Source organism: Neocloeon triangulifer, unplaced genomic scaffold, assembly GCF_031216515.1.
Source record: "Neocloeon triangulifer isolate White Clay Creek 2 clone unplaced genomic scaffold, ASM3121651v1 ptg000003l, whole genome shotgun sequence".
In the NCBI taxonomy this organism is placed as follows: domain Eukaryota; kingdom Metazoa; phylum Arthropoda; class Insecta; order Ephemeroptera; family Baetidae; genus Neocloeon; species Neocloeon triangulifer.
In genome coordinates this window covers 511,966-524,117 of record NW_026775546.1, presented here as the reverse complement: position 1 = coordinate 524,117, position 12,152 = coordinate 511,966, and the positions used below count along the sequence as shown (strand labels likewise).

Genomic DNA, 12,152 nt, shown 5'->3' with positions numbered 1-12,152 from the left:
TACAAACACACACGTAGACAAAATTTCAAGGCTACTTTAATTTAATTATATTGATTTGTTGAAAGTAAGTTTGAATACATTGAATCTGTTTACTTTCCCACACTGAAAATTTAAACTAGATTTTTGGTGCCAAATTATAAAATTTATTTTCAATCAATGTGTTTAAATGCATATTTTTAAGAATTGGCTACATAATCAATTTAAATTTTTCACTATTCTGAGGAATTTAATTAAAAATAATGAAAAATATATAACAATTTAAACCGGAAAATAGATTATTTCTAACCAAAACGAAAAAGTAGCTTTCTTCTATAAATGGTTTAAAATTATAGAAATTTTAAAAGTATATGACATTTTTAAATATTTTATTTTTGTTATGCTAGCATTTGATTTTGCACTGCCAGTCAAATGACATCAGCGGCTGAGCTGTTTGTCCCGAGAGACGAGCAGCCTCGATATATGGTTATGCACTCGCGGTCCGAGCGGCGTTTGCAACACATCCGGATGCGAGACGGACTGCGAGTGTGTTTCATAAATTTCCATTCGTACGTACCGAGTTTGCTGGAGAGCTGTGCAATTAATCCACGCGGCTTGGCGTAGCCCCGGGTGCTGCAAACGTCTCTCTCGCGTGCGAAAAGCGTCCGAGGGTTGCGCGTGCGCCCGGCGGGCGGCCGCATCGGCGGCAGAGCGGCCGCGGCGGGCCGCCCTCGGCCGCCAGTTGTAATCGGGACGCCGAGGCGGCGGTCGCGCGCGCCTCTCTCACCCTGAACGCTGACGACGCTGCGCAGGTGGATGGCGTGAACGTGAGCCTCAACGGCAGTGGCCGCTGGCCTCCGGAGGCGGCCGAGGCGCTGCCCCCAGACGCGGCGCTGCTTGCCGTGGTAGCCAAGGCGGCGGCCATGGCCGCCGTCATGGTGGCCGCCGTGCTCGGCAACGCGCTGGTCATCGCGAGCGTTGCGCGCCACAGGAGGCTCCGCGTCATTACGAACTATTACGTGGTGAGTGCAATTTTTTTATAATTTCATTGATTTTTAAATTTAATTTAATTTCCTTCTATTTTATTTAAAATTGAGTTCATTTAATTCATAAACCAAACAACGAAAAGAAAAATCCAAATAATTATTATTTTTTTTCTCTGAAATTAATTTTTTTTTATTTTGTTATTTTATTAATTCCTACTTTTATATTAAATTGTATTTCCTTATTAATTTATGCAATTTAAATTCCTATCAATTAATCAATTAAAATTTATTTTTCTATAAAATTACAAATTAAATAGCATTTAAATTATTTTTAAATTTAAATTTAGACCCCTTTCTTTAAACTTACAATTTTTACTTTATTTTTAATGAAATTAATCTCACTTGAGGTTTTGAATTTATGAAATTCCAAAAATAAACATCGCTATAATAGAACTTGAGAAGAAAACAATGAAGTTGATTCAGTATATTTTGAGACTGGGTTTTCATTTTGTAACCACAAGTTTGGAAAGCCGATTAAACGTCTGTCGGCGTCGCTCCTTTGTACGAACGTGTATTTATAAATTAACGTTTGCAGCGGGATTTGTCTGCTGCTGGTCAAAATATTCTTTGACACGTAGCCAAGATTAAAGTAGATTCTCGGTCAGACCGAGCGAATTGAATCCAAATCCAAGTGGCTCGATCTTGATTTTGCTGCGAAAGTTTCAAAATTCACCCCGTTTCAAATTTAGATCAAGTTCGATCAGTTGCGACGTATTATAATAATAATAAAAAAAGAATGTTTATTTACTAATTTAATTAATGATGGGAGGATATAAAAAATTGAGCTCAATCAATCAGGCCGATAAGACATTTTGTCTCGGCATAACAAAAAAATAATAATATACTGATGATACAATGAAGAAATGCTTTTAAGTCATAAAAATTACTTATAGATTTTTTTCGCATGAATTTTATTAATTTGTAAAAAAATTTGATGATTGGTTTTGATATTCAGTTAAATTATTCAACTTGAAAAAATAATATTTTCCTTGTTTTTATAACATTTGGCTCTTTCAGCAAGTTGCTTTGTAGAGGAGCGACCAAAAGTAGCTTTTTTTAAATACTTTAAAGCAAGCCGAGTGCATGAAGTCCATAAGAACTGGCGGCTTGAAACTTTATGGGCGGGTGAAAATGTAATTGAGCCAAGAATTCCACGACTCCTCCGTCGAGTATGGCACACTCTTCAGTGTAGGGTGGCGCGCGAGGTATTTTGGAAGAAGTGACAGGCCGAATTAAAACTTGATATAGGCCTCAAAACGCGGCGGCGGCTCCCAAAATAATCCGTCTCTCTTCCAGCGGCTTACGTTTGGCAAAACAATTTTTTGCGTCATTTTAATTTGGCTGGAGAAGCGGCACTTTCTTCTCCCTCGCATTTTCTTTTTTGCAATTTCGGCCCCGCTTTTCTACGTGTCGGGTGTGACAATCAAGTCGTCCCTTGCGGGCTGATGACGGAGAATTTTCGACCCCCTTATTCTTTTTGCCAATTCTGCGCGTCGACCGGCATTTTCTCATCACGCGGCGAGAAAAATTGGCGCCTTCAGATAAGAAGTAGTGCCATTATTTTTCGTCTTGTGTCATCCGCGGAGGAGGAGTTAATAACGAAAGCTGTGAGGCGATCTCATTGTTTGCACACTGGCTATTTTTAGTTACACTTTATTATTACATTGATGGATAAGCTTGTAAAACAAGTTTGTTGGGAATCGAGTTTGTTAGTCTCTGTATGCATAAAAAATGCTAGCGCCGCCGGTATGGAAGCGTGTGCCTCATTGTATCATGACATTGACGATGTTTTTATATATGGAGAGTACAAAGTTTTAAAAGAGAAGCAAGCCATTTGGTGATGACGTGCTTTTTGCCTGAAACCAACAAAAGTTTACAGACGACGAGCCACTTATACCACTCTTTTCGTGGCTGCTCTTTATTGAATTTAATAGGCTCACGGCCGATCGATTTTTCTGGCATTATTTATTTTTATACCTCTGCACATTTGCGACTTTTTGGATATTAGCGGTGAATGGGGGATGTTTTTCCATTTTTTTTAATGATATTGAATGTTTTCGTTGATAAAATGTGTTAAAAAGCGCCCACGCGGCAGTTATGGATTTCCTGCGCTAAAAATATAAAATTTTTACGATTGCTGTCACTACGGACGTGGGAGTTGAGCCTCAAGATACGTATTTTTATTTTTTATGATGGGGAGAAAATCGTAAATTTTGTTATTGAAAAAAATAAGCGTCACAACTTCAAAAGGTGGCTGGTTAATTGATATTTTATCTTAATTGATCAGCAATTTTTGTGTTTTTAGCCACATTTATTTTGTTTAGTCGGATTCTTCTTTTTTTGACCAAAAAATCAATTATCCAGAAATCATATCTTCATAAAATGATTCTGTTTTGGCTCCAAGCACGATCATTTTTATTTTTTGTTGTTTATTCAATATTCATCAAAATTGTTTGTCAAATTTTAGGTTTTTTTAACAGGCGTAGAAATTTTTGTACAGACTCTCGTAAAATGTGTAAAAATTAATTCGTCAAAAATGCATTATCATTGGTTCAATTGGACACTCAACTCGACCCACGATTAATGTTCAAAATTTGAAATCCACGAATTTAAGAAATACCTAAGAGAGTAAAGATTGGTTATGATGCTTATTGAAAATATGATAAAATTAAAATCAGAACTGTGATTTTAATTTAGTATAAAAACTTGATATAATAAATAGGAAGATTTTTATAATACCATTTAAAATTTAATTCACAGAATAATGCTGGTGACAAAACTAATTTTAAATAAAAGAGTTTGTTTTTGTCTATTCAAGTGAAAGGATAGAATATTTTATTTTTTACAATGATTCCAGATCTAAATTCCCAATTATTGATACATTATGATTTATGATTGATGAGTAATTGAAGCAGAATTTTTAATTTTAGATCCATTGAACAAATGATTTATTTTCCCCTTTCTCTGTGTTTGTAGGTGTCTCTGGCCATGGCGGACATGTTGGTGGCCCTGCTGGCGATGTCGTTCAACTTCAGCGTGCACCTGAGCGGCGGTCGGTGGCAGTTCGGGCCGATTTGGTGCGACGCGTGGAATTCGTTCGACGTCTACTTCAGCACGGCCTCGATTCTGCATCTGTGCTGCATCTCTGTGGACCGCTACTATGCCATCGTGCGCCCTCTCGAGTACCCGTTGATCATGACCACCAGGACGGTCGGCTTCATGTTGGCCGGCGTGTGGCTGCTGCCCGCGTTCATCTCCTTCCTGCCAATCTTCCTCGGCTGGTCAGTACCAAATTATTTATTTTTTAATAGTCAATGTTTAGTATGTAAGTTAAAAGACAAAACCGTTTTTTTTTATGTTTTAATTCTGAAATTTATAAAATTTTCATGCCGGTGACAATATCAGGAGCTTTATGAATCAGTGTTTTTCGTTTTCTGCCAAATTTAATTAAACCACAAGAAAGATCTAAAATGGTTCTTAATCGTTAAAAACAACAATATTTTCTGAAGATTTTTAATTTTGACGCTATATCCATCAAAATTGGTTGATTTTCAAATATAGGAATAAGAAAATCCACCGGTGTAGGTCTTGAAGGAATTCACTTGAGGCCAGTTGCAAACATTTGCCTCTGGGATTCCAACGCAAACGTTGACAGCTGCTGTCAGTTCATAAAAATCGCTTGTTTGTATTGAGCTTTTGAGGCTATCCACAGTATCCGTCGTTCATAGAATCTCAGTAAAACAGTCCAGATGTTAGCATATCTTGAAAAGTATTAAAAATTTTGATATTAAATATGAAAAAAAAAATCAAATACCAAAAATTCTTTTAAAAGGATTTAAGGTGATGAAAAATTATCAATTATTTTTGGTTAAAAGATTTAACTTTGAATTTTGACTCTCTTTTTGATGAGGAGCAGTAAAATTGATTTTTCTTTTAATTTCTCTAAATATTCAACCAGGACAAATTGAAAATACCAATCTACCTAACTGTGTCCAAAACCTGACTTTGCCAAGTTTATTAATTAAATTAAAATAATCTTTTGTTATCTTTCAAACGAACTTTAGAAGTAATTATGACAGCAGGCGGATATTTTTCTTTCGTTTAGAAACAAAATTATTTTTCACGTTTAATTGGCAGTAATATTTCAGTTATGCAACCAGTTTTGCAACGTTGTCGGGCAGGATGCATAATTTGGCGTGAATTAAAGGAAGCGCCGAAATTCCAGTGCTTTGGATCATGAACTATTGTACGTTGGGCCATAAATTCAGATCGACGGCTGCGCGAAATTTAATCGCATTACACGATACACCAAAAACACTTAATCACTGCCGGCGGAATCCGACACTTCGCACGCAGAGTAAGCCCAGAGCGCACACCGGTCCTGGTTAAATCCGCAACATTGTTAAAATTCGCATCCATTTCGGAAGAGCGGCCGGGCGGCGCACAATTCATGCATAGCGTTCCCACGAATGATTTATCACAAAAATACCCGTTTTTTTCCCCGTTTGTTCTGATTAAAATTTGTCTGCGAAAGGAAAAACATATACGAACTCGGAGCTTTACCAAGAAAAGCTTTCGCTTCCGTTGCCTTGACGACTAATTCTCTGGCCTGAGAACGTGTGCGTGTAAACAAAAATATTATCTAAGCGGATTGTGTTCACCTCTGTTTGTTCCATGAGGCGAGATCAAGTAGCGCGGAAAGCAAACCGGAAAATAAAATGTGTTTTCCCTTGTTGAATTAATGAAAGAGAAAAACCTGTGTTATTATTAATTTTAATAAAATTAATTTATTTGCATTCTCATCTTAAAATGATTATTAAATTATTTTATGTTACATTTTAATTTAACAAAATTACACATAATATAATTATTATATTCTAAATTTTTAAGTGTTAGAAATTGAATTTTAGTTCAATTTATATATAAAATAATTTAATATTATAAAATTAATAATCCATTTCAAGTATTTTTTTTTATATATAAATTTGATGAGCATTGGTAGAAATAAAAATAATGTTGCTCATCACCTGAGAATGAACATTTCTGGATCTGGATTAAGTTTGGTGCAACGCTTTTTTCTTTTGAAACATTACAGTCATTACACAGAAAAAATGGAAATACAATAAATTTGGATCATATTTTTGCTAGCACAAAAGAGAATTCCCCATAGCATAATTCCAAAGAGATTTTAATTTACTAAACTGTGCATGATTCGTTGCTTTTTTTAAATTTAATATTTAAAATTGTACAAATTCCTTCTCTCCAAACAATAATCAAACACTAAAATATTATTTAGATTTATATTCTCTAAAAATATTTTCATTCGAAAGAAGAAAAAGGCTGATTGATATTTTTCAATTGAATACAATATTTTTTCCCTAATATTATTCCAAGCATCCAATTCTCGCTGCTCAACTCACAATCAGAGACTTGCCTTGTTTTTAATATTTTTTAAGCAGAACTAACCCTTTTTAGTTTTATTACTTGCCTAAAAGTCTCTAGTTAAGAAGCGCAAGATGATTCTTGGTCTTAAAATCTTAGTCAAATTTCGCCTCCTCATCAACATGATTATCAAAGAACTTCTATTGTTCAAGAGTTTCTCTTTGACTTGCGTTCAGTAAAAGACGAAAGAGAAGTACAAATGAATTTCCGTCGGAGGTGTCATCATGTGCTGTCACTTTTGCTTTTGTCTCAAGCACGTGCGTTATCAAAATTTCAAAGGCGCGTGACAAGGCTGCGCTCTCCGTGTTTTTGTTATTAAAAGCTAACCGTTTTCCTCTCAGTGTTTCACTCAAAAGCGCGCTCTCAGTCTCGTCACACACACAGAGGTCTTTAGAGGAGGACCAAGTTGGAACCTCTCTTTGGAGTGCCTAAAAGCACCCTTGCACGTTCATAATTTATGAAGTTGCGCGCTCACTCAAAACAGACAAATTTCCTCTGCCCATCAACTTTTCCACCTGCCCGCGTTATTTTATATCGACGGCCAAGAACTCTTGGGAATCGGATCGGTCCGCCGTGAAATTTATTGCGGCAAGGGTCACTGCCCATACCGCTAATTAAAAAAGTTATCTTTCCCGTTTCTCTATTTTCCGGATGTTTTGACACGTCGTTTCGAAGCCTGGCGCGTCGTAAAGGGAAAAGACTTTATGTTGCCCTTAAAAGGCACATCAACACTTCCGAGTATTCACCATCACCGTTCGGAAGAGTGGCTGTCAGAATATATTGGCTCTCGTTCAGAAGCTTTTTTCCTTCCGAAAAGCTATTTTTAAAGAGAGCGACAAAGTGAAGGATCAGTCGAATCTCACGCCTGTAAAATTTACTTGTCATTGTCACCACTGATTAAATATAAAAGGGAGGAAAATTGTAAAAAAATTATTTTATACCTCAGTGCGGAGATGAGGGTTAAAAATATTTGCAAAGAGGAAATTTTAATTTTCATAAATTTCACTCCGGGGATAAAAAAAAATTAATGAATTTAAAGTCAGTCTTTTCATTCATCATTGTTTCACCATAATTTTCATATTTAGATGTTATTTGTGCACAATATTTGAAAGTTTAATTCTTTTATAGTAGGTTTTCAGTTACTTTCAGTTTCCAAAAATATTGATCAAATCTTTTAAGAACCAAAAAATGTTTTCCTTGGGAAATGGCAAACCAGTGTTGAGCCTTGAGTATTAAGATTTTTTTTTTATATAAAACAGCAATTTCATTCATATTCATTTATGAAATTCGATCTCTTTTCATTTGGATTAAAGAATAAATATCATTATTGCAAATAGGCCCTTAACTGCTGAACGTTCCAGTGTATAAATCGATCGTAAATTCCATAAATTCAAGTGGTCGTTAAGTTTTTTGCTGAGAAATGATGAGTGGAACTCGATCGCACTCCACTTGGATGCGAATATTTATATTTCCCTTTTTAAAATACAGAAAATTGACATAATTATAATGTGCAGTAGAGGAAAAACAATGATTATTTTGTTTATCCAAAAAGAGGAATTTTTAATTTGAAATTGAGAAATAAATTAAAAAAGAGTAGACTTATGCACGCAGTACTCTTAGATATTCCTAGTATGTAGTTTTAAAGAAAACAATATTTTACACTCAAATAATCAGATTTTAAATCTGTGCAAAAGGTTTTTTTTTTAATATATTTCACGGTCTAAAAACTTGAAAAAAAAAAAAATTAAAAAAATCTCAAATCTGGTTTTTTTTTCAATCAATTTTAAAATTTATTCCTCAATTTCAAATTGAAAAATTCCTCTTTTTGGATAAATAAAATAATAATTTTTTGTTTCTATTCTGTACATTATAATTATATCAATTTTCTGTATTTTAATTTTAACGTAGACTTCAAAATTTATTTTCTTATAATTTTACCCGACAATTTTGTTTCAATTTGAAAAAGAAATCACCAATGCGATCAAGAAAAAATAATCTGAAATGTAATTTGACTAATTTGCATCCCTGCATTCCTCGAGAATAAAGTCAACTCTCATGCTCGGAGAGAAAATGCCCCAAAAATTGATTATCCATTAGGCCGTTATGGATTTTTGAAGTTCTGCAATAAAAAGCCTGGGCAACCTGCTGGCGCGCGAGATTTCCATCCATAAATAATCGCGCGTGCGGTGCTCGCTCGTTCTCCCCCTTGAGCCGCTGGAAATATTGCTCGTGTAGCATGTCCCCGTGTCATGTTTGGGCGGATATTGAATGAGCAAATCTCCATAAAAGAGCTTATCACTCAGGCCCTCTTCCTCTCATTCAATAAAAGCAACCTGTAAATCGGCTTTGCGGACCGCGGCAATCGATATTATTATTACGTCCCTTTTATGCGACATTGCACTGATTTAATATTAAGGAGTTTTATGTCCCACGCATAATATCTCTTCATAACAGGCCGAGACATTAATTTCTCTAGCTGAGAAAAAAACTTCATGCTCTTTGTATAATAATTTCATTCAAATTCTGTTTCATTGTGAAATGGAAATATTTAATTACTCAACTTTAATGAGAGTTGCAAAAAAAGAAAATGCGAGCTTTCATCATCGAGTCGAGAACTTCCACTTGAACTGTTGTGCAATTGCTGCTCGACTGTTTCAGTGATATAATGTCACAAGCACTGCCTGCAAAACAACAGAGATGAGCTTCCATTTATACCTTTCTACTCATACTCTTGCGTTAATTAATTCTGCAAAAACAAATACTCGCCTCTTTCTGTGTGCAGATCACAAAGAGTGAGAAAATAAGTCTGCAAAAATAGAATTTTTTCAGTAATTTTGTCAGACTTATTTCTTTTACAATAAAATATTTGTACAAGTTTTTTTATTTCTTAATTAAAAATAAAAATAATAAACTTATAAAAATTATCTTTTTAAAAGAGTCCAAAAGAGGTGGCATTTTAGTTTCAAAGACCCCAGTATAAACTTAAAAAGTAATTTTCAGAGTAATTTTTATTTAACAGAATGACGAGAATTACATATTATTATTATTATGCAATCAACCGTTGTTATTATTTTGAACAAACAGATGAAGCATCTCCCTTAAAGAACCACTCCGGTCATTTGGATTGCTCTTTATTCTGAAAGATTGCTAAATTTCGAGTATATCTTGTGAAAACACTAGTTGAAAATTCCAAACCGTTGCGTCTCAATCAAAAGAAAACCTAAATACGAGAGATTCGCGCGAAAAACGTGTGAGAATTTGGTAGCCAATCAGATCTCAGATCCATCAGTTTGTTCCAAAAACTACAGAATTTGGTCAAATTGGCGCTGCGATCGCTGATTTCTCCACTAATGCCCCACGGCGATGCAGAAAACTTGGCAAAATCAGCGATCGCAGCGCCACAAGTGACAAAAACCTGCAGTTTTTGGAAAAAACTGATGGATCTGATTGGCTACTCAATTCTCATACGTTTTTCGCGCGAATCACTCGTATTTAGGTTTTCTTTTGATTGAGACGCAACGGTTTGGAATTTTCAATTAGTGTGTTCACAAGATATACTCAAAATTAGCAATCTTTCAGAATAGAGAGCAATAAACTTGACCGGAGAGGATCTTTAAATTTTTGAATAACACTAAGTAAGAAATGACATTCTTTAATATATATAAAATTTAAATTACATCTAATTGGAAGTTTGAACAGTTCTGGAAGTGATGATATAATATTCATTTCTGAAATGATTTTAAATTTGCTACATTCGCACAATTGTGGTAAATATATCATCAACCATACACAATTCGGCCATACGTCTGTTATTTCTGGCATGGCGAGCACTAATGAATTGAAGTGGATTCCATTATAAATACCATTGTAGCGTCCACTGCTTTAATTAGCAACACCCTTTTGCATTCTCGCTGGATACTCTGGACAATGCGCGGACCTCGCAGGCGCAATCCGTGTTTAATTCAGCGAAATCGTGCAAACAACAGAAGTTGCGCCAACGGGGCCGGCGGCTTTTGCTTTTCATCTGCCGGGTCGAGAGCGCGCCCTTTGTTTGCTTTTCGCCGTTTCAGCGGCAATCTGTTGATTTCTCTTTTATCCAAAAATCTAACTAAAGACCCTTTATCGCAAACGTTCTGCCCAATAAATTTTTTTTGTTAAAATTAAATAATATGAGAAATATATCTTTTGTTGAAAATTTTGAGGTGGAAAATTCATGCTTGTTGAATTGAAACTTGGTTATTCCTTGATGAGATTTTATTTTGTCTTTCTGATTATTTTCTGCGGTTAAAAAAATGTATCTTGCCCTACATACAGTCGAAACGTAAGGCAGGATATCAATTTTATTCTTAACTAATTTTATATCAAATTTAATTGTTGTTCTAAAATTTAATTGTGAATTTAATAATTTTTTTTCTTGAATTTTTTTTACAGCTTGTGTCAATCTAATTCAAAATAAATGTGAGAGGGTGAAAAACGACTCGTTTGCATTTATTAAAATATATATTTTCTATTTTTTCAATGTTCTGAGTGAGACTATAAAATTTCAAATTTCTAGACTTTTCTAAAGAATTTTTTTGCAGGATATTTTAGATTTCTTTTTGGTAGTTAATTGTAGACAATATTTGATTAAAACATTTAAACATTTAAACATTTTTCCATGGCAGTGTTATGTATTGTTTTTCTTTTGACGAAAACAACGTATTTTCCGGTATTTCTGAATTTGAGATTTAAATATCAGTGTCATCATAAATTTCAAAACTAAAAATTTAAATTTTGTGTAATTTTATTTTACTTGAATTGTTTTTGTTTTTAATTATTGCTGAATAAAAAAAAAGATCTTATACTTCAAAAGTTTCAATCAGAGAGACCAAAAGTGGAAAAGGTTTTTAAACTATAAAACTTTAGGCTTTTAAGTCGATCTTTTAAGCCGTTTAAATATTACAGTTTAAGTAAAAATTTCACAAAATCAGCTTTATTTCAATTTTGCACCTCAAAATGTATGTTCATCCTCGGATCTCATTAAAGGGTTAAACCCTGACAATGCTTCACGTTTTACTGTCAAAATTCCTCTCATATTGTCTGTAATCTGCAAGTGCCAAATCTGGCCGCCGGCGTTATAACGAAAGTGAAACAACTATGGCGTGCGCGAGTTGTAAAATGTGTTTGGCAGAGGAATTTACTGCACGTAAATTACGCCTGGTAATGACCTTCGTGTTTGTGTGTGTTTGACGCGAAACGTCCTGCCACGGAGCCCCCATTCAATTCGCACACACAGAGTTTTACGGAGCTTTGCTGCAAAACGAATTGAAAAAAAACTCGCCAGGTTTTTTGCCGCCTGGGAAATTTTAATCAAAACTTTCCGCAAAATTCAATTTCCTCCCAGTGGGTGAGTCTGTGTACACAAATATTAAAAACTCGGCCAGCTTTTTCACTCGGAAAATAATGAAGAGTAATTTTTTCTTTTTAGATTTTTTCATAATTAGGTAATTAGTTTTAGTGTAAACTTTTTTGAGCAGGCTTAATGTTGGCAAAAGCTTTGCATACTTTGACACAAAAAGCTTATAGGGCAATTATCTCCTAAAAATAAAAATGATGTAGTTATTCTTCTATATAAATTTGTTTAAAAATGTTATATATTGATTCCTTGCTGAAAAATAAATGAATCTGATGCTTAATTTTAAAATATAA

The 12,152-nt window shown here is 34.6% G+C and overlaps 1 protein-coding gene across 1 annotated transcript in view; it reads left to right on the top strand.

Moving 5' to 3' along the window:
• Nucleotides 1-498: 498 nt before the first annotated feature.
• The window catches only part of LOC132192900 (octopamine receptor beta-3R-like), a 56,674-nt gene continuing 45,020 nt past the window's right edge, over nucleotides 499-12,152 (top strand). Inside the window, exons 1-2 of the mRNA XM_059613115.1 lie at nucleotides 499-998; nucleotides 3,999-4,303. Coding sequence (XP_059469098.1) covers nucleotides 900-998; nucleotides 3,999-4,303 — 404 coding nt within the window. The 5' untranslated portion in view covers nucleotides 499-899. The remainder of the gene's footprint in view (nucleotides 999-3,998; nucleotides 4,304-12,152) is intronic.